This window comes from Protopterus annectens, chromosome 15.part0 (genome assembly GCF_019279795.1).
Source record: "Protopterus annectens isolate FY-2018-M chromosome 15.part0, PAN1.0, whole genome shotgun sequence".
NCBI lineage: Eukaryota > Metazoa > Chordata > Ceratodontiformes > Protopteridae > Protopterus > Protopterus annectens.
The window spans coordinates 37,193,444-37,206,689 of NC_056749.1; the positions used below are offsets into that span (position 1 = coordinate 37,193,444).

General features: G+C 40.8%; 1 protein-coding gene across 1 annotated transcript in view; it reads right to left on the minus strand.

The window, feature by feature from the left end:
- Positions 1-373: 373 nt before the first annotated feature.
- The window catches only part of LOC122789658 (endothelin receptor type B-like), a 323,469-nt gene continuing 310,596 nt past the window's right edge, over positions 374-13,246 (minus strand). The window contains exon 8 of the mRNA XM_044057073.1: positions 374-618. Within this exon, the coding sequence (XP_043913008.1) occupies positions 469-618 (150 nt within the window). The 3' untranslated portion in view covers positions 374-468. The remainder of the gene's footprint in view (positions 619-13,246) is intronic.

The following is a 13,246-nucleotide window of genomic DNA, read 5'->3' on the forward strand; positions in this document are numbered from 1 at the left end:
ACCACACACATTTTTGTATAACCTTTACACATTTCATACATAATTTTCCAATATATATGGTATATACACTATTTGTATGAAGCAGCTACAGGATAATTAAATGAATAAACAATAAATGCAACTATGTGTGTAAAAATCATCTAGCCAATATCCTTTTAGTGCATATGTGCTCTCATCAGTTCAAGCCAAGTTGTGCGTTACATTTGTGCAGACAGTACACACACAGAACTTCAATAAAGTCAATATTTACATTGTGTTATACTGTCTGGGAGAAGATATGAAAGAGGAAAGATATTCAAATGGTTGTGCTAACAAGATAAAACACGTTAGGTACATTGTTTTTAACTTGTTCTGCCTCAGGAGAGAGAACAGGACCTATGTTTCTCCACAAACAGTAGAAAGTGTCCCTTAACCATGGAAATGTTGATTTTTAAGATGTAGAGTTTCAGAAGCCTTCTTAAATTCTATTTAAGTTGAGCTGTACTTATTGCTGAAACGTGAGCTGCTTCTGTCTGACCGCATCTCTTGGCTGTTGGGTTTCCATTTTCCTGCGGACAACTTCCCGTCCTTTGGTGTGGCACTCAGGTGTGGGCTCTGACAGCAGCAGCACAAACAGGACTGTGAAGAAAACAAAGAGAAGGGTCATAAGTTACGCCATACACAGTGCTTTAGGATAGAATGGGAATGTCAGCCATGCTCTCGGAATTTCATCTCCTGTTCCCATCCTTCTTCCCTAGGGATAAATAGTGTGGTTGGGATATGCCCTACTCTCTATGCTGATATAACAGGTAAAATGGATTCCTAACCCTGCCTTTAGCTCACTTTTTCCTCATTTCCCTCATATGCTCCTCCCTTTCATCTGAGGTGGTGTACTGTTGAAGAAGCTTTGAACCACAGCAGATCACCTGGTCGTACACATGTATTGGTTGCAGCTAACCTGTATACAACCGACTCCATCTCCTTCCCATGTCCTACCTGCCATGGGTACCCCTGAGTCCTTTTGTTGACCTAGATTTCACCTTCTCTCTGTGACAGCAGCTTATTCCCTTCTATCCTATATGAAACAATATTTTCTTAAGATGGTTTTGAATCATTTGCTTTCCAGCTGCTATCTCCTGTGCTGTTCTTGCATCAACTGGCCTTCAACCTTCCACTTTGTTTTCCTATACAAATAACAGCAGTGGCTCTAATAAAAAGATGAATATTTATCCTCCTGGCAATTTAGTCTAACAGCTTTCCAGTGAAGATAAAATACCCAATATTAACAAAGCATTAAGTACAAAATTTAATTAATTAGCACTAAAATTATTGATGCAATAAAAACAATGACCAAAAAAGAAGTGCAAAGCTCAGTGTCATTTAAGAAAACATTCTGGTTGCATTCACAGTTTAAACTAAGAGGTGTCTAACAAAATGAAAAAAAAAAGAAAACCAGCATTACATGGAGCATTACACGGAGACCATATCAAAGTACATATAACAGACTAAAAGGAGAGAAGAGAAAGGACAGAGCAAACCTAAGTACTCTGATATGGTTTCAGTCGGCTGCGTTTTTTCTTTGGAAGAATTTCTGTTTTCACACACTGAGGAATTCTATTACATCTGTGCACTTTATTTGGTTTGATTGTTTTATTGTTTTTTTATACTTTGAATATTCTTTCACAGTTTTACCAGATCCGATATTACTATAACTTGAAATGCATAAGCTTTTTGTTATGGTTTCAGCAAACTAAACATTAAGTGACTGACTGTAGTGCTATTTTTGATGTTTTGAATGTGCTCATATATTCTAACGTGAAGGAAATGCTTGGTTTCCAACTACATAAAACCATTTGAAAGGGCATTGTAACAAGCCACTGCTGAAAATACTCACTCACTGCATTTATTAATCTTAGAAAAACTATGACAGCAAACTGTACCTTAACAGTAACGCAGGAAAACGCAGGAGGTAGAGTGGTTAGAGACCAGGATAAGAAGGTATACTGGTTGGCTAGCAAAGAGGCTAGGAGATCTGTCTAAATAGCAAACAACAAGGCATCAGATGAACTCTACTGTAGCAGATGGCAGAATAAACCTCTATCAGGTTGCATGGCAAAGACAGAAAAATAAAGATAGTCATCCAACAATATTAATAACAGATGCTTACCAGTCCACAGCATATCAAAGATAGCTGGTAGGAGAACTTCCAGTAGCTCCTGAAAGAAGAAAACCACACAGAGGCTGTAATGCCCCAAACACAGCCTACAGTGAAAGAGGAACATGAACCTGCCTTAGAATAAGTAAAAACAGGACTAAGAAAACTGACATTAGGGAAAGCAGCAGGCTCAGATGAGGTCACAGCAGATATGATCAAGATGTTGGGTGAGTTAGGGGAGAAATGGCTCTTGGGGGTACTCAAAGTGGTATGGAGAGACAGGTTGTTGCTCTTCTGCTTTGGACACAATAGTAGAGTCTTCGTGGGTTCTGTTCAAGCAGTTTTATTATATACAAACACATCATATTGCAATCACACATGCTCACTCTCTGGATGCACTTTCAAAATGGCATTGAGTATAGCACCTGCTTGCTATTTATATATGCATGTTCATTCCTCGATATACTTCTTAAAGATACAGCACACACACAAACACACACACACACACACACACACACACACACACACACACACACTGATCTACATCCTCCCTCTTTGAGAAGTAGATTGTACAAGGTTATGAATCTATTTGGCATGCAGATATCACAGGCAGTTCTTTGTCATGCAGTTATACAAGACTAGATACATATATACAGTTATGTCCATGCTGCTGTGTATTTCACACTGGGCCTGGAAATTCAACCATATCGTGTGACATAAAACTGGGAATTTAAACTTTGTGTGAACTACCACGGACTGAGAAATGACGTTTCAACTTAGTAATAACAGTAGTGGATGTTAGTAGGTAATAAGTCAATCTCAAATCGATTCGAATCAGAGTACGAAAGGAATACTACGCAGCGTCGATTGTCCCGCTCGAAGATGGTGGTTACTGTTAACCAAGGTAGGTCAGGAACTTGACTTAGATGAAGTGGTTCTCTTTGCAAATGCGATCTAGTACTATTGCATACCAAACAAGAAAAAAGTAATTTATCAATGGCTTTCAGTAACAAAGGCCAAAATACTAGTTTTCCCGCTCTTCTCTTAATGGAGGTGGAACCTGGGTGACCACAATGCAAAATCTGGATATATTCTTGTAGTAAGGAAGACGGAACAATTTTAGAATATTTGAAAATAATGCCATCTTCCATCAACATCTCATCTCTATAAGAAAATAAGTTTGCACGTCAGGTTGTAGACTAGATATCTTTGATGGCCAAGCATCATTAATGTAGTGGTTGAGCTTTTGCAAAATCGAATCAGTCTTTGTATAATCTCTCAGCATATCAAGTCTAGTGGTAGAGAAATTACACACTATCATCATGTTAGAATCAAAATTCTCTGTGTCAAGCTGTTCCATCGTATTTCTGGGCGATCTGGATAAGATATCAGCCAGATAAAGGAGTTTGCCTTTTGTATAGACCATTTTGAAGTTGTACTTTTGCAATTTGAGCATCATTCTTTGTAATCTCGCTGGAGCTGAATGCACAGGCTTCTTTAGAATAGTAACTAGAGGTTGGTAGTCAGTTTCAATCTGAATAGCTCGGCCATAGATATAATCATGAAACTTGGAACATGCAAATACTATTGCCAAAAGTTCTTTCTCAATTTGAGCATATCACATTTCAGTTTGGGTAAGAGTTCTAAATGCATAGGCTGCTGGTCTGCCTTCTTGAAGAATAACTGTGCCAAGACCAAGTTTTGAAGCATCACAGGAAAGGGTGACTGGCTTATTTACATCATAGTATCTTAACGTAGGACGGGCATCAATTTTCTGCTTAAGGTCTTTAAATGCCTTCTGGTGCTGTTCTAACCATGACCATGTAACATTTTTGCCTAAATAGTTGACCATGCCTAGGAAATGCTGTACAGCTTGAATAATGTCTGGTGCTGATATCTCAAGAATAGCTGCTTGCTTGGTTGGGTCTGCTCTCAAGCCTGTACTCGTAAACACATGACCTACATATCTAACTTCTGGAAGTCTGAATTTGCACTTCAGAGGACTGAGCTTCAAGTGCACTTCACGTGCTCTGTCTAGAACTCTCCTTAGGTTTCTGTCATACTCTGCTTCACAATTGCCTCCAACCAATAAATCATCTACTATTGTGGCACAAGATTAACCTGCAAAAATGTGCTCCATTGCGCTCTAGAAGACTTCAGGAATTTGTATCTGCCAAATAGGGTACCAAAAGTGGTTAGTAATGAGGATTTGCAATCAAGCATCAATTGCCAAAATTAACTTTTTGCATCCAAGACAGAAAAAAACAGTGACATCCGGTATTAGAGCTGTGACCTCTTTGACCGTACACATTGGATGACGCAGCCTCTTCAGATCTCTTGGGTCAATACATATTCTGATTTCATCTGAGCCTTTTTTTGTGAGCTGCTACCATGGACAACACCCATTCAGTTGGTTCTATAACTGGACAAATCACACCTCGCTGCACCATTTTATCCAGCTGAGCTTTAACTTTATCCTGCATAGCTGTTGGAACTCTTCTTGCTGGTCTGACTACTGGAGTGAGCTCTGGGTCTAACTTCATGGAAGCTTGACCAACTTGTCATTGAAAACATCAGCATACTCTGAGAAAATGGCTTCAGAAAAATTAGAACTTGGAAATGCATTTAAGTGATAAACGTCTTTGGCAAATGAAAGCAGATTCATTCTCAAACTGTCTGTGAGACCCAATAATGACTGCACAGGTCTTCGGATTACATAGAATAACAAGCTGTAACAGTTCTTAATGAAATAACATCAAAGCACTACTAAGCCTTCGGTTTGAATTTCTTCACCTCCAAAAGCAACACGTTTCGCATTACTGGGCACATTGAGTTGTTCATTAGTTCTCACTTTAGCAAATGTGTCTGCTGGGTTCCCCTTCATAACATCGAATTACTGAATGCTCAAAAGTCAGTAACTCGAAATTATAAAGTCGAATCAACAAAAACCCCGAAACCCACAAGCATGAAAACAAAAAACCCCAAACATACAGAAAGTACAGCTGTGTACACTTAGCATAAATGGTAGATGTTCGAGTGTATTCACTGTTGCAGTCATTACATTTGGGTAATCTGCTGGCAGATTGCCCTCAGTCGGCCTGAATAACAAAGTCTTGGGTCCTGCGTCAGTTGCTGTCTCTTCTTCCATGACATTAGGTCATCAGGGGTATAAAACATGCAGCCAAAGCCATTTTAATCAGTTTTTCTTGCCCCAAATGTCAGGTGCCCCCCAAATGGGAAAAAAAAATATATATATATATATATATATATATATATATATATATATATATATATATATATATATATAAATAAGTAATTTGGAACACAAAAAATATACCTCCAACTAAAAGCAAATACACCAAAAAGGCTTTTAAGCATAGTGAAGGAAAGAAGAGGTATAGTAAGAGAAAAACAGGGGGCTGGTGGATGGGTAGCCAGGACTGCAACAGTGAATACACTCGAACATCTACATTTATGGTAAGTGTACACAACTGTACTATGTTCTTCGTGTTTCACTATTGCAGTCATTGCATTTGGGTAGAATCCCAAAGCTATGGTTGGGAGGATGGAATTATACAGCATTAGGAGCAGCTATAAGGCCCTGCAGGACAGCAGTGGCAAAGCCTGCCCTGGATTTAGAAAAGAGAGGTAAATGGTAATGTTTTTTGAATGTATGAACTGAGCTCCAAGTAGCAGCTTCTAGAATGTCTCTGGTAGGAACCCCTCTGAGAAAAGCTGCAGAAGTAGATGCAGCCCTGGTGGAATGGGATTCGATCTCCTTTGGGACAGGTTTACCATGGTGCATGTAGCAGAAACAAATACAATGGCTTATCCATTTTGAAATAGTCTGCTTTGAAATAGCATTGCCTCTGCCCCTGCCCCTGCAGCAAATGCCACCAGTAGTTGCTCAGATTTTCTTAGAGATTTTGTTCTGTTTAAATAGAATCTTAGTTGTCTGTGTACATCAAATGAATGCAGAATCCACCCCCCCCCGTTCTGTGGATTTGGGAAAAAAAGTTGGCAGATGAATGGTCTGATTAAGAGCTACACTGGATACCACCTTAGGCATAAAGGATGGATTGGTCCTGAGGGCCACCCTGTCTGGGTAAAAGATATTGAAAGGCTCCACTGCCATGAGCGCCTGTAGTTCTGAAACCCTTCTAGCTGAAGTGACTGCTAAAAGGAAAGCTGTCTTCCAATAGAGAAATTTTATGTCTGCAGTAACAGCTGGTTCAAAAGGAGGTAGGGTGAGTTTTTCCAGCACAAAATTGAGGTCGCATGCAGGAGTTGGTGCTCTCCTGGGAGGTCTCAAATTTTTGGCCCCTCTGAGGTACTGCTTTAGCAGGGGATGAGAAAAGAGGGGAGGCTCTGTGTTGTAATGAGCCGAGATGGCAGAGGCATGGATTTTTATAGAAGAAAAAGATAGGCCCTTGTGAAGCATCTCAGTTAAATATTGCAGAATCTGAGGGATTGTTGTATTTAATCCTTGTGCTCGGTTCCAGGCACAGAATCTTTTCCATTTATCAGCATAAGATTTTCTAGTACTAGGCCTTCTAGCCTCCAAAATGACATCCATCACAGGTTTACTGAGAGATGTGACTGGTGAAATTAGTTTATTAGCCATGCTGCAAGATTCAGAGTTTGGAGCTGTGTGTGCAGAATTTGATAGTTCTGCTAAGACAGTAGGTGTCTGAGGCAGGTACCATGGAGGAAGGTGTGACATATTTCGTAGAAGCGGGTACCAGTGTTGGCGAGGCCAGTCTGGAGCAATCAGAATCATTTTCGTTTTTTCCTGTCTGATTTTTAGTAAAACCTTGGAGAGTAGAGGCAGAGGGGGAAAGGCATAGAGTGATAGGCTTTTTCAGCTGAAGGATAGTGCACCCACTTTCCATGCCTTTTTGTAATGAGTTCTTGTGCAGAATTTGTCCAACTGATAGTTTTGGGGAGAGGCAAAAAGATCTATGTCTGGGTTCCCCCATCTCCGTGTCAACATGCTGAAGATTTGTGGGTCCAGTTTCCATTTGTGTGGGTCCATAAGATTTCTGCTTAGTTCGCCTGCCAGAGTATTTTGCTTTCCTGGCAGGAATTGAGCTTGTAGATGTATTTGGTAAGTCATGACTGTGTTCCACAAAGCCATGGCTAGTCTGCAAAGGGGGTAGGAGTGGGTACCCCCCTGCTTGTTTACATAACTGTGGTTTTGTCCGTCTTTATCAGTAGTTGTCCCGAATGAAGAAAGTCCTTGAAGGCTGTCAGAGCATTCTGTACAGATAGCATTTCTTTCTGGTTGATATGTAGGTGCATTTGATTTGGGCTCCATTCATCCTGAATGCATCTCCCTGCCAGATGGGCCCCTCAAGCATAATCTGATGTATCTGTAGTCAGGGTTTGGGTGGCAGGGTGTGGAATGAATGACAGTCCCTTGTTTTGGTGACAGGCCTCTGCCCACCATAGGAACTCCTGTTGCAGGCAAGGAATGATAGGAATCATTGTTTCCATGCTGTGACAATGTTGGCTCCATATGCTTTTTAGATACCATTGACGTTTCCTCATATGCAGTCTTGCATATGGAATTAGGAGAATGCAGGAAGCCATGAACCCCAAGGCCTGTAGAATTTGTCTTGCAGATAGCTGGGTTTTTGTGGCCACTTGTCTGAAGTATGTCATCAGTTGAATTTGTTTGTCTGGCATGAGGTAAGCCATCTGGGCAGTTGTGTTCAAGCTTGCACCCCAGAATGTAATTATTTGAAAGGGTACCAGTTGTGATTTATTTTCGTTTATGGTGTACCCTAGGCATGTTAGAAGCCTTTTCACAAACACCAGATGTTGTAGAAGAGTGTCCTTGTTTTCTGCCTGAATTAGACAATCGTCCAGATAAGGATAAATTTGAATATTTCTTTGTCTGCAAAATGCAATTACTGGTGCCAGGCACTTTGTGAAGACCCTGGGCGCAGTAGATAAGCCAAAGGGCAGTGCAGAGAACTGGTAATGCAAAAAGCCTGCTTTGAAGCGGAGGTATCTTCTGCAAGAGTCCCCGACTGGGATATGCAGGTAAGTCTCTTTTAAGTCTAGAGTTACCAACCAGGCATCCTTGCCCAGCATAGGCAGTAACTGTTGTAGAGTCAGAATCTTGAATTTTGGAATGTCCAGGAAAGTATTTAGAATGGTTAAGTCCAGAATTGGATGCCATGAGTTGTCTTTTCTGGGTACCAGGAAAAGTCTTGAATAAAAACCTTGTCCTTTTTCCTTTTCTGGTATGGGTTGAATAATCCCCATATCCATGAGGGACAGAACTTGTTTCTGGGCCTCTGCCCACTGATTTGGAGGCAGATCTGGCCATCCGTTTGGAATTGGCAACGTGTGGAAATGAAATCTGTATCCCTGGGATACTATATATAAGACCCACTTATCCTGGGTAATTAGATGCCAATTTTGTGCATAAAGTGCTATTTTTACCCCCAAAGGGGTTGCCAGAAGATAAGTGCTTGGAAATGGCAGAGGAAAGTCATGGAGACTGTTTACCATGGGGGGGGGGGTCTTGCTATTTCCAGATTTGGAGGTGGAGGCACCCCATTGTTTTGTTCTGTAAGTTCCTTGTGACTGAAACCTGGAGCCTTTGGAGTGTCTGGGTTTGACCTGAGCGGCTCTGTTGGGTACCAGAAAAGACCAATTCTTAGTAGGCCAGTGCCTACTGAAACTGGGTGGCAGCACTTGTAAGAAATCCTTTACAGTTTGCATAGATTTAGCTTTGTCTTCCATCTTTTTCAAAACTTCTTCTGCCTTATTACCAAATAGACTGTCCTGTTGTAAAGAAGCATCCAACAATTTTGCTTTAACATGATCAGGCAGATTTTTCTTCTTGAGCCAAGCATGTCTTCTTATCACAGATCCAGTTATGGCAGCCCTGCAAGAGGCTTCCAAGGAATCAAAACCACATTGCAAAGTATGCTTTCCAACTTGTTCAGCTGAATGCAATAAATCCTGTAACTCTTTATTCTCCACACAATCAGAAATCAACATCATTTTCTGTTTCAGTAAGCCCATGACATGCTGCTGATATTTAAGCATATGAACTTGACAGTTTAAAGCCCTGATAGCCAGGGTTGCAGACGTGTAAACCTTCTTACCCCATCTATCCAGCGCCCTGGAGTCTCTATCAGAAGGGGTAGGATTTTTAGCAGTAGAAGCCTTAACACCCTTGGGACCCAGAGAAATTGTTTCAGGATCAGCATTAGGGTTTTTAAAAAGAAACTTGTGGGAGTCAGGAACCCTGTCTGTCTGGCTTACTAGGAGCCATAGGCAGTGAATCAGGAGCCATGCTGGATACTGAGAAAACATCATCAACTATGTCTAAAACAGGAGGTATAGCCAAAGGCCTATGCTGAGGAAGAAGAAGGAAATCCCTAGGCCTCTTTTTTGATTCTGAAAAATCCTGACTCTCCCAATGAAAATGTTCCCTTAAGGTATGCAAAGTTTCTCAAAAAAAAAATCCTCAGGAGGAGAAGCAGAAGGGATGGATTCTTCTGCATCAGAGTCCTCATAAGGGGGAATAGAAAATTCCTGATCAGAAGAGGAAACAGAAGAAATGAAAACCTGATATGAAGATTCATAATCAGTCCCTTGCCTAGGCCTCTTAGCAGGAGGGGGTTGGGAACCCCTGATCAAGGTAATTAAATCCTCAGCCATTTTGATCATTTGCTTTTTAGGCATAGGGGTCTGAACATGTGGCCCATGCGTCAGTTTTTTAGACACAGAAGTTGGTTTTGGCCTTGTTTTTGATTATGGCGTTGGTTTAATATACAAATCTTTAGGCCTGAAAACACCCTCAGAAGCCGGTGCCTGCTCAGCGGCTCCAGACCCATCTAAGGGAGAGACATCCGCGGGTTCAATACTTGAAGTGTCTTGCAGCATACTGGGCACTGAATGGGTCTCGATAGAGGCCTGTGAATCAAAAGTAGTGGGCATCAGGGGCTGCGAAAGCACCTCACTGAGTACCAGTGAACCAGCAACTGGCTTAGGAGAAGCTTCGTCATCGGTTTTAGACCTCAACGGTCTGTCTCTGTCTTTTTCTTTGCATTTTTTGTGAATTCCGGTAGGCGGATTAGTAACTGACGACATTTCTGGATAGTTAAATCTTGAGCCAAAATATTTAGAAGCAAAAATATACCGACGCTTAATAGTGCATTGGTTAAATTTAGCACAAAACCGGCAGCAAGGCACGTTATGGTCAGGGCCTAGGCAAGGAATACAGTACAAATGAAAATCCTTATGAGGTATTTGCTTCCCACAAATAATACAATTATTAACTTTTACTGACATCGGTAAGGAGCAAGAAAAAGTTTCCCCAACAGGGTACTTAGCTTTAGGTTGAAGACTTCGGTTCTGAAACTCGAAAACGAAAATTTCAGGAGTCAGCCGACCGGCACTTGTGAACTGCTTCTGCTTCTGCTTCGGGCACCGCACGTCAAGAAAGACTGATTAAAATGGTATCAGCTACATGTTTTATACCCCTGACGTCATGGAAGAAGAGACAGCAACCGACGCAGGACCCAAGACTTTGTTATTCAGGCTGACTGAGGGCAACCTGCCAGCAGATTACCCAAATGTAATGACTGCAACAGTGAAACACGAAGAACATCACATATACCACACAACACGCACACCATACAACCCACATAACATAAACTACAAGCCCTACACTACTTGTACGCAGGGGGGGCAATCCCCCTGCCCCCCCACACCCCCCTACTTATATATTCTAACTCAGAGATCGCACAAATACACAAAAAAAAAACACCACACATTTTAAACCTCGCACACACGCAAACACACAAACATACATAGACACATCCAACACTCACACTCATACGCCCACCTCCCTACCCTAACCCACACACACAACTTACAAAACACACACATACACTCACTTACCTTCACTTCCGTAAAACATCCCGACTCACACACTTCCCGTCCCATAGCTGACATGCATAAGCACGAATTTGAGATAATTGAATTTGCGCTTATGCAGATTTGTGCTTCTGCATTTTCGACTTTACAGTCTCAAGTTACTGAATTTCAGGCATTCAGTAATTGGGGATTGTGAAAGGGAACTGTCTGCTGATATAACATTACACTTTGAACAAGTGTCTACTTTCAGCTCTGTGGATTTACCATTAATCTGGACAGTACAAAACACTTCGCTCTTTGCCAATAAATTCACTGCATCAACTCTTTCACCAATCACTGAAACACCATCTACATAAAAAGTGGACTGCTGCAGCTCTACTTGATCAACTTTCTTCTTTGTGTGACCTTTCTTTACAACTGTGTGGGGTTTGTTTGATTTGCAAAACTTTTGAAAATGGTTCCATTTTTGACACTTGTGACATTGTTGACCAAATTTGCTAAGCATTTCTCTCTTTTAGACTCACGACTGGCACCACAGTTGTGACAGTTAACAATAAAGCTTGACTTGGGTTTTGCTAATTCATGTTTGTACTGCACTGAGCATGCTCCTTTCTTAGAACTTGCTGATAAACTATGTGGTTTCCCTGGTGAACCAGCAGGGGTTGTGGCTGCCATGTGCTTAGGCCTACTTCTGTTTGCCACGTGTTACATCCTATCTGCATTTGCTCTGGAGCCTATTGAAGCCATGCTCTTGTCACTTGCAAACATACTTATGCATTTTTCTGTAACTTCATGGATTTGACAAACCTCAATGGCTTTACTTAATGTTAAATCACTATTAGGAAGCAAAATATTTCTCACAGCAGCAATATTAATACCACATGAGCCTGTATTTTATTAACTCATCTTTTAAGTCACCAAACTGACACATTTTAGCTTTGTTTCTCAGGTCAGTTATATAAGCTGCAAACGTTTCCCCTGGTTTCTGATCTCTTGTGTAAAACAAATGCCTCTCTAATGTAATATTTTCTGGGGATACACATTTCCCTGAATTTGTACTTCAAACACTTGGGTCTTTCCTTGATTCAGCCTGTACAACAATATGATGATTTTCACCTTCTCCCTTCTGTACTGCTGGCACATACACAAATGAAAGCTCTCTTTCAATGGACTCTGACCCAGCTAGGTTTAGCAAAATGAATGCCCTGGTGTGTGCATCTTTAGCTGAATAAGCTCATTCTATAAAATATCATACTCTTGCTCAAATATTCCCCAATTCTCTGGAATATTGTGATCAAGTACAAGTGGTAATGGCTTTTGAAATCCATCTGCCACATTAACACATACCAGTGAAGGGTTTTACAAATAAGCACGAACAAATAAACATATGCCAGAAATTTATGCTAGTATTTGTAACTTCTCCCAATAGCACAACAAGCCTCTATATATTTGCTTTACTGTTTCTGTCTAATGTTTGTTTCTCAGGGTAGCTCAGAAGCTAGTTTCAGGCGGGGAGGGTTGTTTAGCCAGCCCATCTTAGCTGTTAGTCATTGCCTGAGGTGTATTTTCTGTGTTGCACTTCCAGTATAAACTGCATTTCTCTGAATTTGTGCAGAACTGATATAGCAGATCTAAATTATCCTGGCTGTGTGCAGAGTTGGAATCTACTACCATTTGATATTCCAAACTGATAAGCAGACTTTTTTTGCAACTCAATTTGCACTGTGCTGCATTTATATATTTGTTTTATTAGTCATACATTTGCTTTATTGTTTTTGTCCTTTGTTGTTTTTCCCACTCTCTGGTTTTGCCCATCCCTGCTGTAAATGTGATTTTGGTCACTGCTCCCAGTCCAATCTCATTTGATCACTCACCATAGTACAGTCAGATTATTTTGGTAGGACTACCCCCTTGCTTCTTTGACTTTGAACATTCCTCCCTGTCCTAAGTAGAGAGAGAGAGAGCATTTGGACAGGCCAACCCCCCTTAGTTCCCTAATCTTGAAGTATCTTCTGTTTCCCACCTCTCCACATACTTTTTTTACACTTTATTCAGTTGGTTTTACTGTAACTGTGTTCTTCATACTTTATTACCTTATTTTTGCTGTGTGCTCTTAAGTGTTCACGTGCTTTTATTCTGCTACATTTATTACTGCGTGTTAATAGCCTAATTAAATGTATCTGTTATTCTAAGCATTTTAAGCTTTGG